At 44.7% G+C, this 18,086-nt stretch overlaps 1 protein-coding gene across 1 annotated transcript; it reads left to right on the top strand.

The window, feature by feature from the left end:
- Window positions 1-107: 107 nt before the first annotated feature.
- LOC106590396 (mitochondrial fission regulator 1) lies at window positions 108-17,693 on the top strand. Its single transcript, XM_014181371.1, has 9 exons — window positions 108-247; window positions 1,168-1,270; window positions 12,883-12,984; window positions 14,645-14,787; window positions 14,968-15,206; window positions 15,603-15,852; window positions 15,976-16,171; window positions 16,357-16,419; window positions 16,535-17,693. The coding sequence occupies exons 2-9, from the start codon at window positions 1,235-1,237 to the stop codon at window positions 16,580-16,582; spliced, it is 1,077 nt and encodes a 358-aa protein (XP_014036846.1). The 5' UTR covers window positions 108-247; window positions 1,168-1,234; the 3' UTR covers window positions 16,583-17,693.
- Window positions 17,694-18,086: the final 393 nt, after the last annotated feature.

Genomic DNA, 18,086 nt, shown 5'->3' with positions numbered 1-18,086 from the left:
TCAGTTGATGGCCTGCTATTCATTATAATCAACCAATAACATAATCATAAAGTTATTGTACACGCCCAACCTAAACGATTCCTCAATGCCCATTGATTTATAAAAAAAATCTACCAACCCATTCGTCAAGAAATAAACATTTTCCCGCCCACTCACTTTGCCAGGACTAAGGGGACTTAAAAGTGGACATTTAGGGTTGTTTGAGGTGAACAGAAAGCTGTTATTGGACCTTGTCGTAAGGACACTAGTAAGTTTTTATTTGATCAAATTCGATCTAAGAACGTAGCTATGATTTAGCCTTTGCTGCTACTAAAAACCCAGTGAGCCTTTGTTTGATTCGTTAACCAACTGTACACCACTGAACACTCAACGCCTTGGTTAGGAAGCAGTTTCGCTAGCTACTGCTAGTTAGTTTAGCCGGTAGCTAACATGGCGAACTTAGCTAACTAACGTGTTATAGGTACCCAAACCATTCACTATGCTTGCTTACATATGGAAATAGAGGTTTATGGCAAGATACTTAACTACTAAAAGTTGTTTGGCATGTAATATATATTTACAGAAAAACAATAACAGTTACTCTCTTTCATCCCTCGCTACTTCAGACAGTTTAGGATTTACGTTAGCTATTTACACGCAGCAATTTGCTAACGTTAGTCAGGGAGGCTGGCAAGTTGTCTGTCTACACACAATAACTAGCTACAGTCTGCACTGGTCCATATGCAATGATGTGTAGAGTACATTATTGCATGTCAGCCGTTGCAGACAAGCAGTAGCCACACAAGAATATGAACCGTCAAATCAACATTTTCATTGATTCTCAACCAGGGGGCCTTTTGAGAGCTTTAAGCCAGGGGGCCCTAAAAAGCAGGTATAAAACTTGTCATCACTATGAATACAAAGAGAAGTCAAATTGAATGCTAGGATAAGCTAAAATGAACAAATAAAAAATAACTGGAGGAAGGCAAAAATCTATCACATGGGAAAACCTTTGACTGTAATGACAGCTTGAGTCTCTGTCTAATGATCTGTGAGGGTCAGTACTCCTAAGAATATGGAACGGACTCTAACCCTGACCTGTGTTTTCTCCACATATTGCTGCCTTGGTGTTGTTGCTCAAACTAACTACAAGTATTTCCCTGTTTTGTCTTCCTCTTGTTTCCCCAGACTACCTCAGAGAAGATGCTTTTTTGCGGACTACTCTACAACTGTCTCTCTGAAACGCATCGATAGAATGAGTCAAGAAAATACGAGGATAGAAAAGAACCTGGTATGTGCTTTAAAAAAAATAGACTGCTGTCATGGTTAGGGCTGGTGCGGTGACTGTATTACCGCCACACCAGTGGTCATGAAGGCAGTCAAATTCCACGTGAGCGTTTAGTCATGGTAGTTAGGTTTCTCCAAGCTCTGATGCTGGTCATTAGTAGCCTACTGAACTTGCTAACTGCCTGGTACTCAGCTCTCTATTGTCCCTCTAATCACTCTGGCATCAATGCAAATGTATTTGAAAATCTAATCAAACACTTCATGAGAGCTCATGTTGTGCAACATTTCTATAGGCTATACAATTGTGTGTGAGAACAGAGTGATGGCCTCTATTAAAAAGAAGAGGGTCCCATCAGCTTTCTATAGGCTAGTCCTGCTATATTTATTTCTAAAGTTTTCTAATATGCACATTGCTTATATTTAGAACAGGAGTATAGCCTACCTGGCTGGCATGAAAATGAACCACAGGAAAAGCGTCCTCCATTTGTTATTTAAGTGCATAGATGACATGTATTTTTACCCCCTGACCCTGTTTCGAGACAGGTGCATGATAATGGTCCATTCTAAATCAAAACTAATTTCACACATTATATATTGTTTAGTTTATGTAAAGACGAGATTAAATCAAGAATAGTCTGATGGGTGACAATATTAGCCTATCACTTATGAATTATATATTATCACTTGTAAATGATGCGGGGTATAAAAAAACCAGGCTTTTTTTCGAAAACAATTTTTTGACTTAGTCGCACACCTCATGTAGCCTAAACCCTTAGGCCTATATGTTTGATAAGGTTTGTATCACAAATAAAGTGGCCAAATAACTTATTAAAATTATGCACATTAATCCACTTTACAAAGGGTGTAGAGCCTAACTGACATACATAAACAGCGTGTGAGTTTCAAGTTTGGGGAAGATAATTTTCACCATAAAAATGCACCTTTTATGGGTCTCCTGAGTGGCGGAGTGGTCTAAGGCACTGCATCGCATGCAGTGCTAGAGGCGTTACTACAGATCTGGGTTCATTTCCCTGGCTGTGCCACAACCGGCCGTGGCTGAGTCCCATTTTGTTTTTTTCTCACCTTTATTTAACCAGGTAGGCTAGTTGAGAAAAAGTTCTCATTTTCAACTGCGACCTGGCCAAGATAAAGCATAGCAATTCAACACATACAACAACACAGAGTTACACATGGAATAAACAAAACATGCAGTCAATAATACAATAGGGAGAAAAGTCTATATACAGTGAGTGCAAATGAGGTAAGATAAGGCAATAAATAGGCCATGGTGGCGAAGTAATTACAATATAGCAATTAAACAGTGGAATGGTAGATGTGCAGAAGATGAATGTTCAAGTAGAGATACTGGGGTGCAAAGGAGCAAGATAAATAAAATAAATACAGTAAGGGGATGCGGTAGATAGATGGGCTGTTTACAGATGGGCTATGTACAGGTGCAGTGATCTGTGAGCTGCTCTGACAGCTGATGCTTAAAGCTATTGAGGGAGATTTCAGCTTCAGTGATTTTTGCAGTTCGTTCCAGTCATTGGCAGCAGAGAACTGGAAGGAAAGGCGACCAAAGGAGGAATTGGCTTTGGGGGTGACCAGTGAAATATACCTGCTGGAGTGCGTGCTACGAGTGGGTGCTGCTATGGTGACCAGTGAGCTGAGATAAGGTGGGGCTTTACCTAGCAGAGGCTTGTAGATAACCTGTAGCCAGTGGGTTTGGCGACGAGTATGAAGCGAGTGCCAACGAACGAGAGCGTACAGGTTGCAGTGGTGGGTAGTGTATGGGGCTTTGGTGACAAAACGGATGGCACTGTGATAGACTGCCTCCAATTTGTTGAGTAGAGTGTTGGAGGCTATTTTATAGATGACATCGCCGAAGTCGAGGATCGGTAGGATGGTCAGTTTTACGAGGGAATGTTTGGCAGCATGAGTGAAGGATGCTTTGTTGCGATATAGGAAGCCGATTCTAGATTTAATTTTGGATTGGAGATGCTTAATGTGAGTCTGGAAGGAGAGTTTACAGTCTAACCAGACACCTAGGTATTTGTAGTTGTCCACGTATTCTAAGTCAGAGCCGTCCAGAGTAGTGATGCTGGACGGGCTGGCAGGTGCGGGCAGTGATCGATTGAATAGCATGCATTTAGTTTTACTTGTATTTAAGAGCAGTTGGAGGCCACGGAAGGAGAGTTGTATGGTATTGAAGCTCGTCTGGAGGTTAGTTAACACAGTGTCCAAAGAGGGGCCAGAAGTATACAGAATGGTGTCGTCTGCGTAGAGGTGGATCAGAGAACCACCAGCAGCAAGAGCGACATCATTGATGTATACAGAGAAGAAAGTCGGCCCGAGAATTGAACCCTGTGGCACCCCCAGAGACTGCCAGAGGTCCGGACAACAGGCCCTCCGATTTGACACACTGAACTCTGTCTGAGAAGTAGTTGGTAAACCAGGCGAGGCAATCATTTGAGAAACCAAGGCTGTCGAGTCTGCCGATAAGAATGTGGTGATTGACAGAGTCGAAAGCCTTGGCCAGGTCAATGAATACGGCAGCACAGTAATGTCTCTTATCGATGGGGGTTATGATGTCGTTTAGGACCTTGAGCGTGGCTGAGATGCACCCATGACCAGCTTGGAAACCAGATTGCATAGGGGAGAAGGTACGGTGAGATTCGAAATGGTCGGTGATCTGTGTAACTTGGCTTTCAAAGACCTTAGAAAGACAGGGTAGGATGATGTAGGTCTGTAGCAGTTTGGGTCTAGAGTGTCACCCCCTTTTGAAGAGGGGGGATGACCGCGGCAGCTTTCCAATCTTTGGGAATCTCAGACGATACGAAAGAGAGGCTGAACAGGCTAGTAATAAGGGTTGCAACAATTTCGGCAGATCATTTTAGAAAGAGAGGGTCCAGATTGTCTAGCCCGGCTGATTTGTAGGGGTCCAGATTTTGCCGCTCTTTCAGAACATCAGCTATCTGGATTTGGGTGAAGGAGAAATGGTGGGGGCTTTGGTGGGTTGCTGTGGAGGGTTCCGGGCAGTTGACTGGGGTAGGGGTAGCCAGGTGGAAAGCATGGCCAGCTGTAGAGAAATGCTTGTTCAAATTCTCAATTATAGTGGATTTATCGGTGGTAACGGTGTTTCCTAGCCTCAGAGCAGTGGGCAGCTGGGAGGAGGTGCTCTTTTTCTCCATGGACTTTAGTGTCCCAGAACTTTTGAGTTTGTACTACAGGAGGCAAATTTCTGTTTGAAAAAGCTAGCCTTTGCTTTCCTAACTGCCTGTGTATATTTGTTCCTAACTTCCCTGAAAAGTTGCATATCACGGGGGCTATTCGATGCTAATGCAGAACGCCACAGGATGTTTTTGTGTTGGTGAAGGGCAGACAGGTCTGGAGTGAACCAAGGACTATATCTATTCCTAGTTCTACATTTTTTGAATGGGGCATGCTTATTTAAGATGGTGAGGAAGGCACTTTTAAAGAATAACCAGGCATCCTCTACTGACGGGATGAGGTCAATGTCATTCCAGGATACCCCGGCCAGGTCGATTAGAAAGGCCTCCTCACAGAAGTGTTTTAGGGAGCGTTTGACAGTGATGAGGGGTGGTCGTTTTGGTCGCAGACCCATTACGGATGCAGACAATGAGGCAGTGATCGCTGAGATCTTGATTGAAAACAGCAGAGATGTATTTGGAGGGCGAGTTAGTTAGGATGATATCTATGAGGGTGCCCGTGTTTACGGATTTGGGGTTGTACTTGGTAGGTTCATTGATCATTTGTGTGAGATTGAGGGCGTCAAACTTAGACTGTAGGATGGCCGGGGTGTTAAGCATGTCCCAGTTTAGGTCACCTAGTAGCATGAGCTCAGAAGATGGATGGGGGGCAATCAATTCACATATGGTGTCGAGGGCACAGCTGGGGGCAGAGGGTGGTCTATAGCAAGCGGCAACAGTGAGACTTGTTTCTGGAAAGGTACATTTTTGGAAGTAGAAGCTCGAATTGTTTGTGTACAGACTTGGATAGCCTGCAGAGTTCTGTATTACTATCTTTGCAGTAGATTGCAACACCGCTCCATAGGACGGCGCACAATTGGGTTGGGGAGGGTTTGACTGGTGGGCCTTTACTTGGCATATCCTTCTCTAGCGACTCCTTGTGGCGTGCCGGTTAGGCAGGTCATGTTTCGGAGGACGCATGACTCCACCTCCCCCCGAGCCCGTTGGGGAGTTGGAGCGATGAGACGAGAGAAACAATTTGGGAGAAAAGGGGGGGCAAATATAAAAAAACAAAATGCACCTTTTTATAATAAAAACATTACATGTATAATTACATTTACGGTCACATTTGATAATGGTGTTTTACGCTAATGGAACATTTGCGCTTATGTGTGCGCTACCGTGTGCGCATTGCTGCGCTTATAATGTGAAGAAATGGCCTAATGGTTTAACAACATTTTTAAGATTAATGTTCTGATCTGTTGCGTCAGCCACATTGCATAAAAACGTTTTTTTTTTAATGCTAGTGGTTGTATTAATTTGGGCTCTATTGCATCCCACAACTGTCTCAGACTATGTTTGGAATATTTTTTTATCGCACAGAATTGAGCAGGTCAACTTTTGTACTATGGGGGATAGTAGATTGACATAGGATAGTGCTTTTGCTGTTCGTTAGGCCGACTCATCTTGTTGGCTGACGAAACATAAATGTGGACAGTTCTTCCAATATCTTCAATATGCACCTAGGACGCGTGCAGTTGCGTCCCCAATGTATTTGTGTCTGTCTTTTGTAGCCTGTGAGAAAGACCCAATCACGTGATTTACATTTAAGTCATTTAGCAGACGCTCTTATGCAGAGCGACTTACAAATTGGTGCATTCACCTTGTAATATCCAGTGGAACAACCACTTTACAATAGTGCATCTAAATCTTTTAAGGGGTGGTTAGAAGGATTACTTTATCCTATCCCAGGTATTCCTTAAAGAGGTGGGGTTTCAGGTGTCTACGGAAGGTGGTGATTGACTCCGCTGTCCTGGCGTCGTGAGGGAGCTTGTTCCACCATTGGGGTGCCAGAGCAGCGAACAGTTTTGACTGGGCTGAGCGGGAACTGTGCTTCCTCAGAGGTAGGGAGGCGAGCAGGCCAGAGGTGGATGAACGCAGTGCCCTTGTTTGGGTGTAGGGCCTGATCAGAGCCTGAAGGTACGGAGGTGCCGTTCCCCTCACAGCTCCGTAGGCAAGCACCATGGTCTTGTAGCGGATGCGAGCTTCGACTGGAAGCCAGTGGAGAGAGCGGAGGAGCGGGGTGACGTGAGAGAACTTGGGAAGGTTGAACACCAGACGGGCTGCGGCGTTCTGGATGAGTTGTAGGGGTTTAATGGCACAGGCAGGGAGCCCAGCCAACAACAAGTTGCAGTAATCCAGACGGGAGATGACAAGTGCCTGGATTAGGACCTGCGCCGCTTCCTGTGTGAGGCAGGGTCGTACTCTGCGAATGTTGTAGAGCATGAACCTACAGGATCGAGTCACCGCCTTGATGTTAGTGGAGAACGACAGGGTGTTGTCCAGGGTCACGCCGAGGCTCTTAGCACTCTGGGAGGAGGACACAAGGGAGTTGTCAACCATGATGGCGAGATCATGGAACGGGCAGTCCTTCCCCGGGAGGAAGAGCAGCTCCGTCTTGCCGAGGTTCAGCTTGAGGTGGTGATCCGTCATCCACACTGATATGTCTGCCAGACATGCAGAGATGCGATTCGCCACCTGGTTGTCAGAAGGGGGAAAGGAGAAGATTAATTGTGTGTCATCTGCATAGCAATGATATGAGAGACCATGTGAGGATATGACAGAGCCAAGTGACTTGGTGTATAGCGAGAATAGGAGAGGGCCTAGAACAGAGCCCTGGGGGACACCAGTGGTGAGAGCACGTGGTGCGGAGACAGATTCTCGCCACGCCACCTGGTAGGAGCGACCTGTCAGGTAGGACGCAATCCAAGCGTGGGCCGCGCCGGAGATGCCCAGCTCGGAGAGGGTGGAGAGGAGGATCTGATGGTTCACAGTATCAAAGGCAGCAGATAGGTCTAGAAGGATGAGAGGAGAGAGAGTTAGCTTTAGCAGTGCGGAGAGCCTCCGTGACACAGAGAAGAGCAGTCTCAGTTGAATGCCCAGTCTTGAAACCTGACTGATTAGGATCAAGAAGGTCATTCTGAGAGAGATAGCAAGAGAGCTGGCCAAGGACGGCACGTTCAAGAGTTTTGGAGAGAAAGGAAAGAAGGGATACTGGTCTGTAGTTGTTGACTTCGGAGGGATCGAGTGTAGGTTTTTTCAGAAGGGGTGCAACTCTCGCTCTCTTGAAGACGGAAGGGACGTAGCCAGCGGTCAAGGATGAGTTGATGAGCGAGGTGAGGTAGGGGAGAAGGTCTCCGGAAATGGTCTGGAGAAGAGAGGAGGGGATAGGGTCAAGTGGGCAGGTTGTTGGGCGGCCGGCCGTCACGACGCGAGATTTCATCTGGAGAGAGAGGGGAGAAAGAGGTCAAAGCACAGGGTAGGGCAGTGTGAGCAGGACCAGCGGTGTCGTTTGACTTAGCAAACGAGGATCGGATGTCGTCAACCTTCTTTTCAAAATGGTTGACGAAGTCATCCGCAGAGGGGGAGGAGGATTCAGGAGGGAGGAGAAGGTAGCAAAGAGCTTCCTAGGGTTAGAGGCAGATGCTTGGAGTTTAGAGTGGTAGAAAGTGGCTTTAGCAGCAGAGACAGAAGAGGAAAATGTAGAGAGGAGGGAGTGAAAGGATGCCAGGTCCGCAGGGAGGCGAGTTTTCCTCCATTTCCGCTCGGCTGCCCGGAGCCCTGTTCTGTGAGCTCGCAGTGAGTCGTCGAGCCACGGAGCAGGAGGGGAGGACCGAGCCGGCCTGGAGGATAGGGGACAGAGGAAATCAAAGGATGCAGAGAGAGAGGGAGGAGAGGAGGGTTGAGGAGGCAGAATCAGGAGATGGGTTGGAGAAGGTTTGAGCAGAGGGAAGAGATGATAGGATGGAAGAGGAGAGAGTAGCGGGAGAGAGAGAGCGAAGGTTGGGACGGCGCAATACCATCCGAGTAGGGGCAGAGTGAGAAGTGTTGGATGAGAGCGAGAGGGAAAAGGATACAAGGTAGTGGTCGGAGACTTGGAGGAGAGTTGCAATGAGATTAGTGGAAGAACAGCATCTAGTAAAGATGAGGTCAAGCGTATTGCCTGCCTTGTGAGTAGGGGGGGAAGGTGAGAGGGTGAGGTCAAAAGAGGAGAGGAGTGGAAAGGAGGCAGAGTGGAATGAGTCAAAGGTAGACGTGGGGAGGTTAAAGTCACCCAGAACTGTGAGAGGTGAGACATCCTCAGGAAAGGAACTTATCAAGGCGTCAAGCTCATTGATGAACTCTCCAAGGGAACCTGGAGGGCGATAAATGATAAGGATGTTAAGCTTGAAAGGGCTGGTAACTGTGACAGCATGGAATTCAAATGAGGAGATAGACAGATGGGTCAGGGGAGAAAGAGAGAATGTCCACTTGGGAGAGATGAGGATTCCAGTGCCACCACCCCGCTGGCTCGATGCTCTAGGGGTATGCGAGAACACGTGGGCAGACGAGGAGAGAGCAGTAGGAGTAGCAGTGTTATCTGTGGTAATCCATGTTTCCGTCAGCGCCAGGAAGTCTAGGGACTGGAGGGTAGCATAGGCTGAGATGAACTCAGCCTTGTTGGCCGCAGACCGGCAGTTCCAGAGGCTGCCGGAGACCTGGAACTCCACGTGGGTCGTGCGCGCTGGGACCACCAGGTTAGAGTGGCAGCGGCCACGCGGTGTGGAGCGTTTGTATGGCCTGTGCAGAGGGGAGAGAACAGGGATAGACAGACACATAGTAGACAAGCTACAGAAGAGGCTACGCTAATGCAAAGGAGATTGGAATGACAAGTGGACTACACGTCTCGAATGTTCAGGAAGTTAAGCTTACGTTGCAAAAATCTTATTGACTAAAATGACGAAAATGATACAGTACTGCTGGCTGGTGGAGTAGGCTAGCTAGCAGTGGCTGCGTTGTTGACTTTGAACGTGTAGCTGGCTAGGTAACCTTGATAGTTTCAGTACTACACCTTGTCATGATACAAAGCAACTTTGTAGCTAGCTAGCTAACATAACACTAATCAAGACGTTCCTTGTAATGTATTTAGTTTCTACAATGCTGCTCGTCGGTAATAGTTGGCTGGGTTAGGAGAAATGGCGTCGCGGGGGACGGAAATAGCTGGCTAGCTAACCTCGATGGCTGGCTAGCTAACCTCGATAATTACTAAACTACACAATTATCAAGCTATGACAAAGACAACTAAGTAGCTTGCTAGCTAACACTGCACTAGTCAAATCGTTCCGTTGTAAAGTATTAGTATCTACAGCGCTGCTAGTCGGTAACGGTTGGCTAGCTAGCAGTGGGTTAATGATGACTAGGTGTGTTGACTAAGTCTGGCGTCGCGGCTGGCTAGCTCACCTCGATAATTACTCAAACTACACAATTATCTTAGATACAGAGACAGCAAAGACAACTATGTAGCTGGCTAACTAACACTAACACCACACAAGTCAAGTCGTTACGTTGTAATGTAATAGTTTCTACAGTGCTGCTAGTCGGTAGAAGTTGGCTAGCTAGCAGTGATGACTAGCTAGCTAGCAGTGTTGACTACGTTAGGAGGACGAAGATAGCTAGCCTCGATAATTACTCTAATTACTCTAAACTACACAATTATCTTTGATACAAAGACGGCTATGTAGCTAGCTAGCTAAGAAGAATTGCTCAGATCAAACAAATCAAGCCGTTGTAATGTAGTGAAGTGTAATATTACCTGTGGAGCGAAGCGTAGTGCGACTGCTCGCTCCAAACCGGAGATGTGTCAAGAGACGTGATGGAGAGCCATGTGAGTGAGAGGTGATTTTGGAGCACTCAGGGAGAAGGGAGCTTAACAGCCACTGGCTGCAAAAGGCATAGATATTTTTTTGTGTGTACATTACAGCCACACAAAGGGTATGCGGCCATGAAATTCAAGCTATTATCAAGTGCTTGTCAAATTGTGAATGAGAGACTGATGTAGTGTGTACAGCCTGCGCAAAAAACAAAGCAGAGCTTATGCCTTTCAAGTGACTTTTTTTCAAATCATCATTAGTTGCTTCATGCAGTCTTGCAATGTATTAAAAATCAAAACATATAGCCCAATGTTTGTAGAACAACTAAAGTTACATTAATAACTCTAAATTAAGCATATAGGAATACCTATATCTCCATTCTAGAAAATAATTCCATGGAATTCTAAGCAAATCTTGTCTACTAAAGGAACTAGTGTAGCCCACAGCCATTTGGCATAGCCAGATCAGGACCCGAACATATAAGGACAACTCAAGAGTATGTTCTTCTGAAATGGACAACATTTTCTTCATATCATGTTTCTTTAGACTTGTCTAAAAAAAATAATGGATTTATTGTGATGGTGTAGGCTATATTATATGGATTTATCACTTTTTAAAATGTAGCTGTTCCAAAGGTCTGCATCAGTGGCTTGTAGGCTATGTGTGGAAGCCAGGAGATGCTAAATGCGTTTGTTAATTAACGCTCAAGTACCAGTTATTTGCTTTACAATCACCATCTGAGGAAATTTCGTGACCGCCACAGCCCTATCGTGGTCAGACCAGATATCTGTCATCTCAACTGTCACCGATCAGACTTTTTCACGTTTTTATTTTTACAGTATACTCATAAGCAGCATGGGGCTAAAGACAAAGTTAAAGCTTCTTGAGATCAAAATAATAATATATGCCATTTAGCAGATTCTTTTATCCAAACCAACTTAGTCATGCGTGAAGTTGAAGTCGGAAGTTTACATAGACCTTAGCCAAATACATTTAAACTCAGTTTTTCACAATTCATGACATTTAATCCTAGTAATAATTCCCTGTCTTAGGTCAGTTAGGATCTCCACTTTATTTTAAGAATGTGAAATGTCAGAATAATAGTAGAGAATTATTTATTTCAGCTTGTATTTCTTTCATCACATTCCCAGTGGGTCAGAAGTTTACATACACTCAATTAGTATTTGATAGCATTGCCTTTAAATTGTTTAACTGGGGTCAAATGTTTCTGGTAGCCTTCCACAAGCTTCCCACAATAAGTTGGGTGAATTTTGGCCCATTCCTCCTGACAGAGCTGGTGTAACTGAGTCAGGTTTGTAGGCCTCCTTGCTCGCGCACACTTTTTCAGTTCTGCCCACAAATGTTCTATGGGATTGAGGTCAGGGCTTTGTGATGGCCACTCCAATACCTTGACTTTGTTGTCCTTAAGCCATTTTGCCACAACTTTGGAAGTATGCTTGGGGTCATTGTCCATTTGGAAGACCCATTTGCAACCTAGCTTTAACTTCCTGACTGTCTTGATGTTGCTTCAATATATCCACATAATTTTACTTCCTCATGATGCCATCTATTTTGTGAAGTGCACCAGTCCCTCCTACAGCAAAGCACCCCCACAACATGATGCTGCCACCCCCGTGCTTCACGGTTGAGATGGTGTTCTTCGGCTTGCAAGCCTCTCCCTTTTTCCTCCAAACATAACAATGGTCATTATGGACAAACCGTTCTATTTTTGTTTCATCAGACCAGAGGACATTTCTCCAAAAAGTACAATCTTTGTCCCCATGTGCAGTTGTAAACCGTAGTCTGGCTTTTTTTATGGTAGTTTTGGAGCAGTGGCTTCTTCCTTGCTGAGCGGCCTTTCAGGTTATGTCGATATAGGACTTGTTTTACTGTGGATATAGATACGTTTGTACCCGTTTCCTCCAACATCTTCACAAGGTCCTTTGCTGTTGTTCTGGGATTGATTTGCACTTTTCGCACCAAAGTACGTTCATCTCTAGGAGACAGAACGCGTCTCCTTCCTGAGCGGTATGACGGCTGCGTGGTCCCATGGTGTTTATACTTGCGTACTATTGTTTGTCCAGATGAACGTGGTACCTTCAGGGATTTGGAAATGGCTCCTAAGGATGAACCAGACTTGTGGAGGTCTACAATTTGTTTCTGAGGTCTTGGTTGATTTCTTTTGATTTTACCATGATATCAAACCGAGGCACTGTGTTTGAAGGTAGGCATTGAAATACATCCACAGGTACACCTCCAATTGATTCAAATTATGTCAATTGGCCTATCAGAAGTTTCTAAAGCCATGATCTTTTTCTGGATTTTTCCAACCTGTTTAAAGGCACAGTCAACTTAGTGTATGTAAACTTCTAACCCACTGGAATTGTGATGCAGTGAATTATAAGGGAAATAATCTGTCTGTAAAAAGTTGTTGGAAAAATTACTTGTGTAGATGTCCTAACCGACTTGCCAAAACTATAGTTAACAAGAAATTTGTGGAGTGGTTGAAAAAAATAGTTTTAATGACGCCAACCTAAGTGTATGTGAACTTCCCACTTCAACTGTATGTTATTTGTGGATCACTAAAGTCTCCACGTTGTACATCTTGTCCTCGTGGCTCTTTCACTATACTGTCTTTAAGGCAGGATTTAATTGTGACGTACCCATTATCTTGGTTGTAGTACGTAACCATAAGCCTATGTGTTTATTTTTGGCAGGCCTTTGGCTTTTCAGGCAAGGCGTATGGGTCATCAAGGAGTATTGTGAGAAGAATAGCCACCAATCTTCCCCTTAAACCATGCCCCAGGGTCCATTTTCAGGTAAGACTGTATCTGCGACAGAGAAGGCAGGCATACTATGTCGGAAGTCTCCAATGATCTATGACATGTTATAGAACTAAAAGTGATAATATTCTTTGTAGACGGTCTGCTGCCATACTTTGACAGAGTATGATCTGTGTGTGATGTTTCAGTATCTATCACTGTTAGTCAGCACTTGCTACAGTGACTATCTGTCCTCTGCCTTTTTCTGTTCTCTCCCTCTAAGCCTTGTGCTCAAGTGTCATGTGTTCTTAGCGTTCTGGCCTGATGTATTCTGATTTAATGGTCAAGTCACTCTCATCAAGAGTCTTTTCCTGCTTGTTCATCTGTTTTGATGCTCCAACTCTAAACAGAATGGAAAACATGAACCTACTTGGGATTATTAGTAGGACTGGGACGATGCCAGTATCGCGATACTCATTAGTTTCATGGCAAAAGAAATGAAACACAAACCGGATTTAACTTCTTTAGAAAAACAGCCCTAATGTTGGAAACATCAATATGTTCTCATTCTGAGTCCTATTTATTTTCCAAGTTATAGTATACTATTTTACATTCATAAGGTTTTTAAAGGACCAAAGAGTTTTTTGTTTTTGCTATTTGCTCCAATTTGGTGAAAACATATTACGGGGCCTTTTGAATGTTTAGATTGAACATAAGTCTGTTAAATGTGCGTTAGTCGCAGGTAGTCATGTTAGTTCCCTGTTCTCAATCTTTAGATTCTGTTTTTCTGTCTTTTCAACACTGTTTTCTCTCTCCCTCTCTTTAGCTGTCCTTCCTTCCTGTGAGGAATGCATTATGTCTGCTTTAGGTCAGTTCACCTGGAAACCTGTAACAGTAACCTTGTGCTGCTGACATTTCTGGTAGCATACATGCTCTTATTACGTCCTCTTATTAGGACTGTCCGCTGAAATGTTTCCACTGTCCTTATTTCTTCTGTTTTCTTACCTTTCCTATGCTGAGTTAAGAGACCGCATAAGAGTCTGCCTTGACAGGCTATTGATAGACAGCATAAGAATCTGCCTTGACAGGCTATTGATAGACAGCATAAGAATCTGCCTTGACAGGCTATTGATAGACAGCATAAGAGTCTGCCTTGACAGGCTATTGATAGACAGCATAAGAGTCTGCCTTGACAGGCTATTGATAGACAGCATAAGAGTCTGCCTTGACAGGCTATTGATAGACAGCATAAGAATCTGCCTTGACAGGCTATTGATAGACAGCATAAGAGTCTGCCTTGACAGGCTATTGATAGACAGCATAAGAATCTGCCTTGACAGGCTATTGATAGACAGCATAAGAATCTGCCTTGACAGGCTATTGATAGACAGCATAAGAATCTGCCTTGACAGGCTATTGATAGACAGCATAAGAATCTGCCTTGACAGGCTATTGATAGACAGCATAGGGATCGGCCTTGTTGCCGTCTTGTACCCTGCATGCTCTCTGTTTCTTAGTCAACCAAAGCCAATCAAATGTCTGTCAGAATACATTTCCAAGTAGTGTGAATGCAGTTTGAGTCATAAGATGAGAATGGCACACGTGTGGCTAAACAGGACCGTGTTTTACAGTTGAGTTTTTTGTTGTTGACCCAATCCTCTGGTATGTAAGGAGAATGTTTAGGTGTATTGTTTAATATGGCTGCCCTGTGTCTCAGCTCAATCCTTACGCTGAAGACCGTAGTGTCCTGAACAGTGCTGGGAGACAGAATGGACTGGTGGCCTCTTTGGCTGATGTCGTCTGGATGGACAGGGAAGAGGAGGAAGCTGAAAATGACTGGTTTGGATTTGGGAGACCGAGGTAAGAAGAGCAGAGTGGGCCGCGGAACGACCAGACATTCTCAAGCTGTGATGCTGCCCTTAGAAAGCTACTGTTTATTGACCCACACTGTGCTCATTAGGCAGTTCCTTTGCTCATGTGTTAACTATAACATCTTCCCCTCTTCTAATATGGTGCTTGTTTACCATTGGTCCCATTCAGGTCAGAAGCACCGTCAGGGCTCATGTTCCGTTCTCACCCGCCTCAGCCCAAACAACAACCTTTACCCAGACGTAGATCATTACCCAGCCTGCACCAGGCCGAGCCAGAGCCCCAGGGTCAGACCCGCAGCAACGATGAGGCCATCCAGAAGATCAGTGCTCTGGAGACGGAGCTGGCCAAACTCAGAGCCCAGATCGCACAGATAGTACTGACCCAGGAGCAGAACGCAGAGACACCAGGTATGGAACAGAGAACCCAGGAACACACACACATGCGCGCGCACACAAAGGGTAAAGAAGAATCCTCAAAACAAACACACAAAGTTCAAACAACTCATAGTGGTCTAAGGCACTGCATCTCAGTGCTAGAGGTGTCACTACAGACCCTAGTTCGATTCCAGGCTGTTTCACAACCGGCCGTAATTGGGCGGCGCGCAATTGTCCCAGTGTCGTTGGGGTTTGGCCGTCATTGTAAATAAGAATTTGTTCTTAACTGACTTGCCTAGTTAAATAAAAATTGCTGGGTAAGATACAGTACTTCTACATGTTCCTCTAATGACCCATCTGCCTGAAGATGGAAGCTTTTCATGGCATAATTGCTATACATGTCTCACCAAGCTCTCTCCTTCACCTCAGCACCAGGTGGTCCTCCTGCCCCAGGTCGCCCTCCACCACCCTGCGCCCCTCCACCTCCACCTCCCCCTCCTCCACCCCCACTCATGGGATTCCAGCGGAGCTTCTCGGTCATTGACCTCATCCAGGAGCGCCGTGGGAAGAAGACAGACAGCCAGACACTGCTGAACCAGAGGCCCAAGCAGGCAGAGGTCCCCAACATGCTGGATGTGCTTAAAGACATCGGCAAAGTCAAGCTGCGCCCCGCTAAGAGGTGGGCACCATGTTCATCTGACTTCTACATTACAGAAGATGGGCACAACTTTGTTTTACTAACTGAAAACTTGACTAATTTCCAGCTAAAACAGATTTTCCTTACTTCCTGTGTATTGTCCAGCCGGCCAGAGGAGAGCCAAGCCAAGCCTAGTGTGGCCACAGATGCTGCGTCTCTCATCGCTAATGCCTTGAAACGCAAGTTTGCCCATCGCTATCGCCACAACAGCAATGAGGACAAGGAGTTTGACTTCCCAGCCTCTGAACTGAAACCTTTCTGTTCTGAATTCCCCAAGACCGACAAAGTGGAGGTTCCCCTGGTAAGAGCAACACTGATACTACATTAGTCTATTACATCAACCACGAATCCCCAGTTTGGGCCTTATAGTTTCAAACTACACGGTGTTTGTTCAGCAACAACAAAGATGTGTAAAACCTTAGATCTATGAATTTCTGGCTGTTGTGTGTCTGGGTTGTCATTTGCTTAACTTTCTCTGGCCTCTAGGTAAGGCAGCACCGGTTGAAAACCCCAGCCCCTGTAGTGAAACTACACCCAGACACACCCTTGGTAAGAGAAGTGCAAGCATGACTAAAATCTTAAATTTTATAAAGCGATCTGATCGAATATTTGATGCGAGTTTGGAAACTAATTTGCTCCTGTCTCTCTTTTACCTGACCTGTAGTTTGGGCAGCACATGTTGAAGTCTACTGGCCAGAGAAAGCTCCTCTGAGCACCCACAGAGATGGTCTGAGTTCTGGACCTCCAGACACCCATGGACACTCAAGTGCCTTATCAATCTGTTTGTCAGCTGTCTCTGACTAGATATGCAATCAATCTGCTCTCCATTCCTACTCACCAACAGTATTGCAGTGCCTCAGTCTTCTTCAGTATACATTTTTCAGGTGTACCATGTAAAACATTTTTTACTTTTGTTTCATTTAAATGTGCTATTTTTGTTAAATTGATGCCAGTTTCAAAGTCTTTGATCTTAAATTAGGACAGTCCAAGATTGGTTGTCAGATTTTCTTTTAATGTAGATTTCTGTACCACAACTAAATTCCAAAGTGTGTGTTCTGGATATAGGCTGTAACACTACAGAATCCATACATTCCTCTCAACTATGTGTATTAAAGGGGATTTATGGGATTGAATCTAAATGCACAGCGACAAAGGCTTACCCATTTTGCATGCCCTTTTCAAGGCAGTTGTATTTATTTTTGCCCCACTGGGTCTTTGCTGTCTACTTCTTACTTGGGGCAGAAGATGGATCACTTATTTAATTAGGCAATTTATTATTTTTGTAAATTGCATCCTAGTCGGTTTAATTTATTTCTAGTTAATACCAATTGTCAAAGCATCCATGGTTGATTTAATGAGTTGCACTGGGACTAGTTCTGTACCTCACTATGCAGAGTGGACCAAACTTACACTAATCTACAATATGGTGAGTCTTAATACTATGCTCATTGCTGTAAAACAGGGAGACTCTACCAGTCATTTTATCCATTGCTGGGCAGGAGAATGTTTAGTTCCAATCTGTGTGTATTCCAGATCCATGACAAGCCCGTTTTCATTCTGTGAGGTAATGCTACTCCATCACCAGCTGACTGTAGCCCTCTTTTTAAACCACAGAAAATGTGTTTACCATCAGTGGAACTGGTTAAAGTGAAGACAGAGCAGGAAAAATACGCTTTGAATGGTGGGAGTATAAGGGAACATGGACAACTGTCAGTAATACTTGATGTAAATCCCTAACTCAAACAGGGATTGTGTGAAGGGAAATGTCATCCACATTTGACAAACCTAGAATCAAATTCATGAATAAAACCAATGAAAGTGTTTCTCCAATTCTCAATCACTTCAAGATACATTTCAGGTAAATAGGATCTGTTTGTACAGTGAGAGTAAGCTGTGCCCAAGCAGAGACCTTGAGTGGTTGAACGAGGGCTCTTAAATTTCTGTAACACTTCAACGATCGATTTAAGGTCAATTCCAAATGAGTCAATATGCAGCGTTTACCGTGAATGCAGTCTCCGCTAACATGGGAGCCTTGCCTTTCAGTCTACATTGTCCAGCCCTGAAGCTCCTTCGGTTTGTCCTCAGCTCCACATTAGATCAGAACTATGATGTAGAACAGTGTTGCCTGTCATGTCAGCTCTTCATTACATTTCAAGCTGCAATGTTGAGTATCTCACTCAATACAGCCCTGTTTGACACTGAAGTTCAATTGGATC

This window comes from Salmo salar, chromosome ssa29, assembly GCF_905237065.1.
Source record: "Salmo salar chromosome ssa29, Ssal_v3.1, whole genome shotgun sequence".
Classification (NCBI taxonomy): Eukaryota; Metazoa; Chordata; class Actinopteri; order Salmoniformes; family Salmonidae; genus Salmo; species Salmo salar.
Note: the sequence above shows the minus strand (reverse complement) of the source record. Positions and strands in the feature narration are given on the sequence as shown.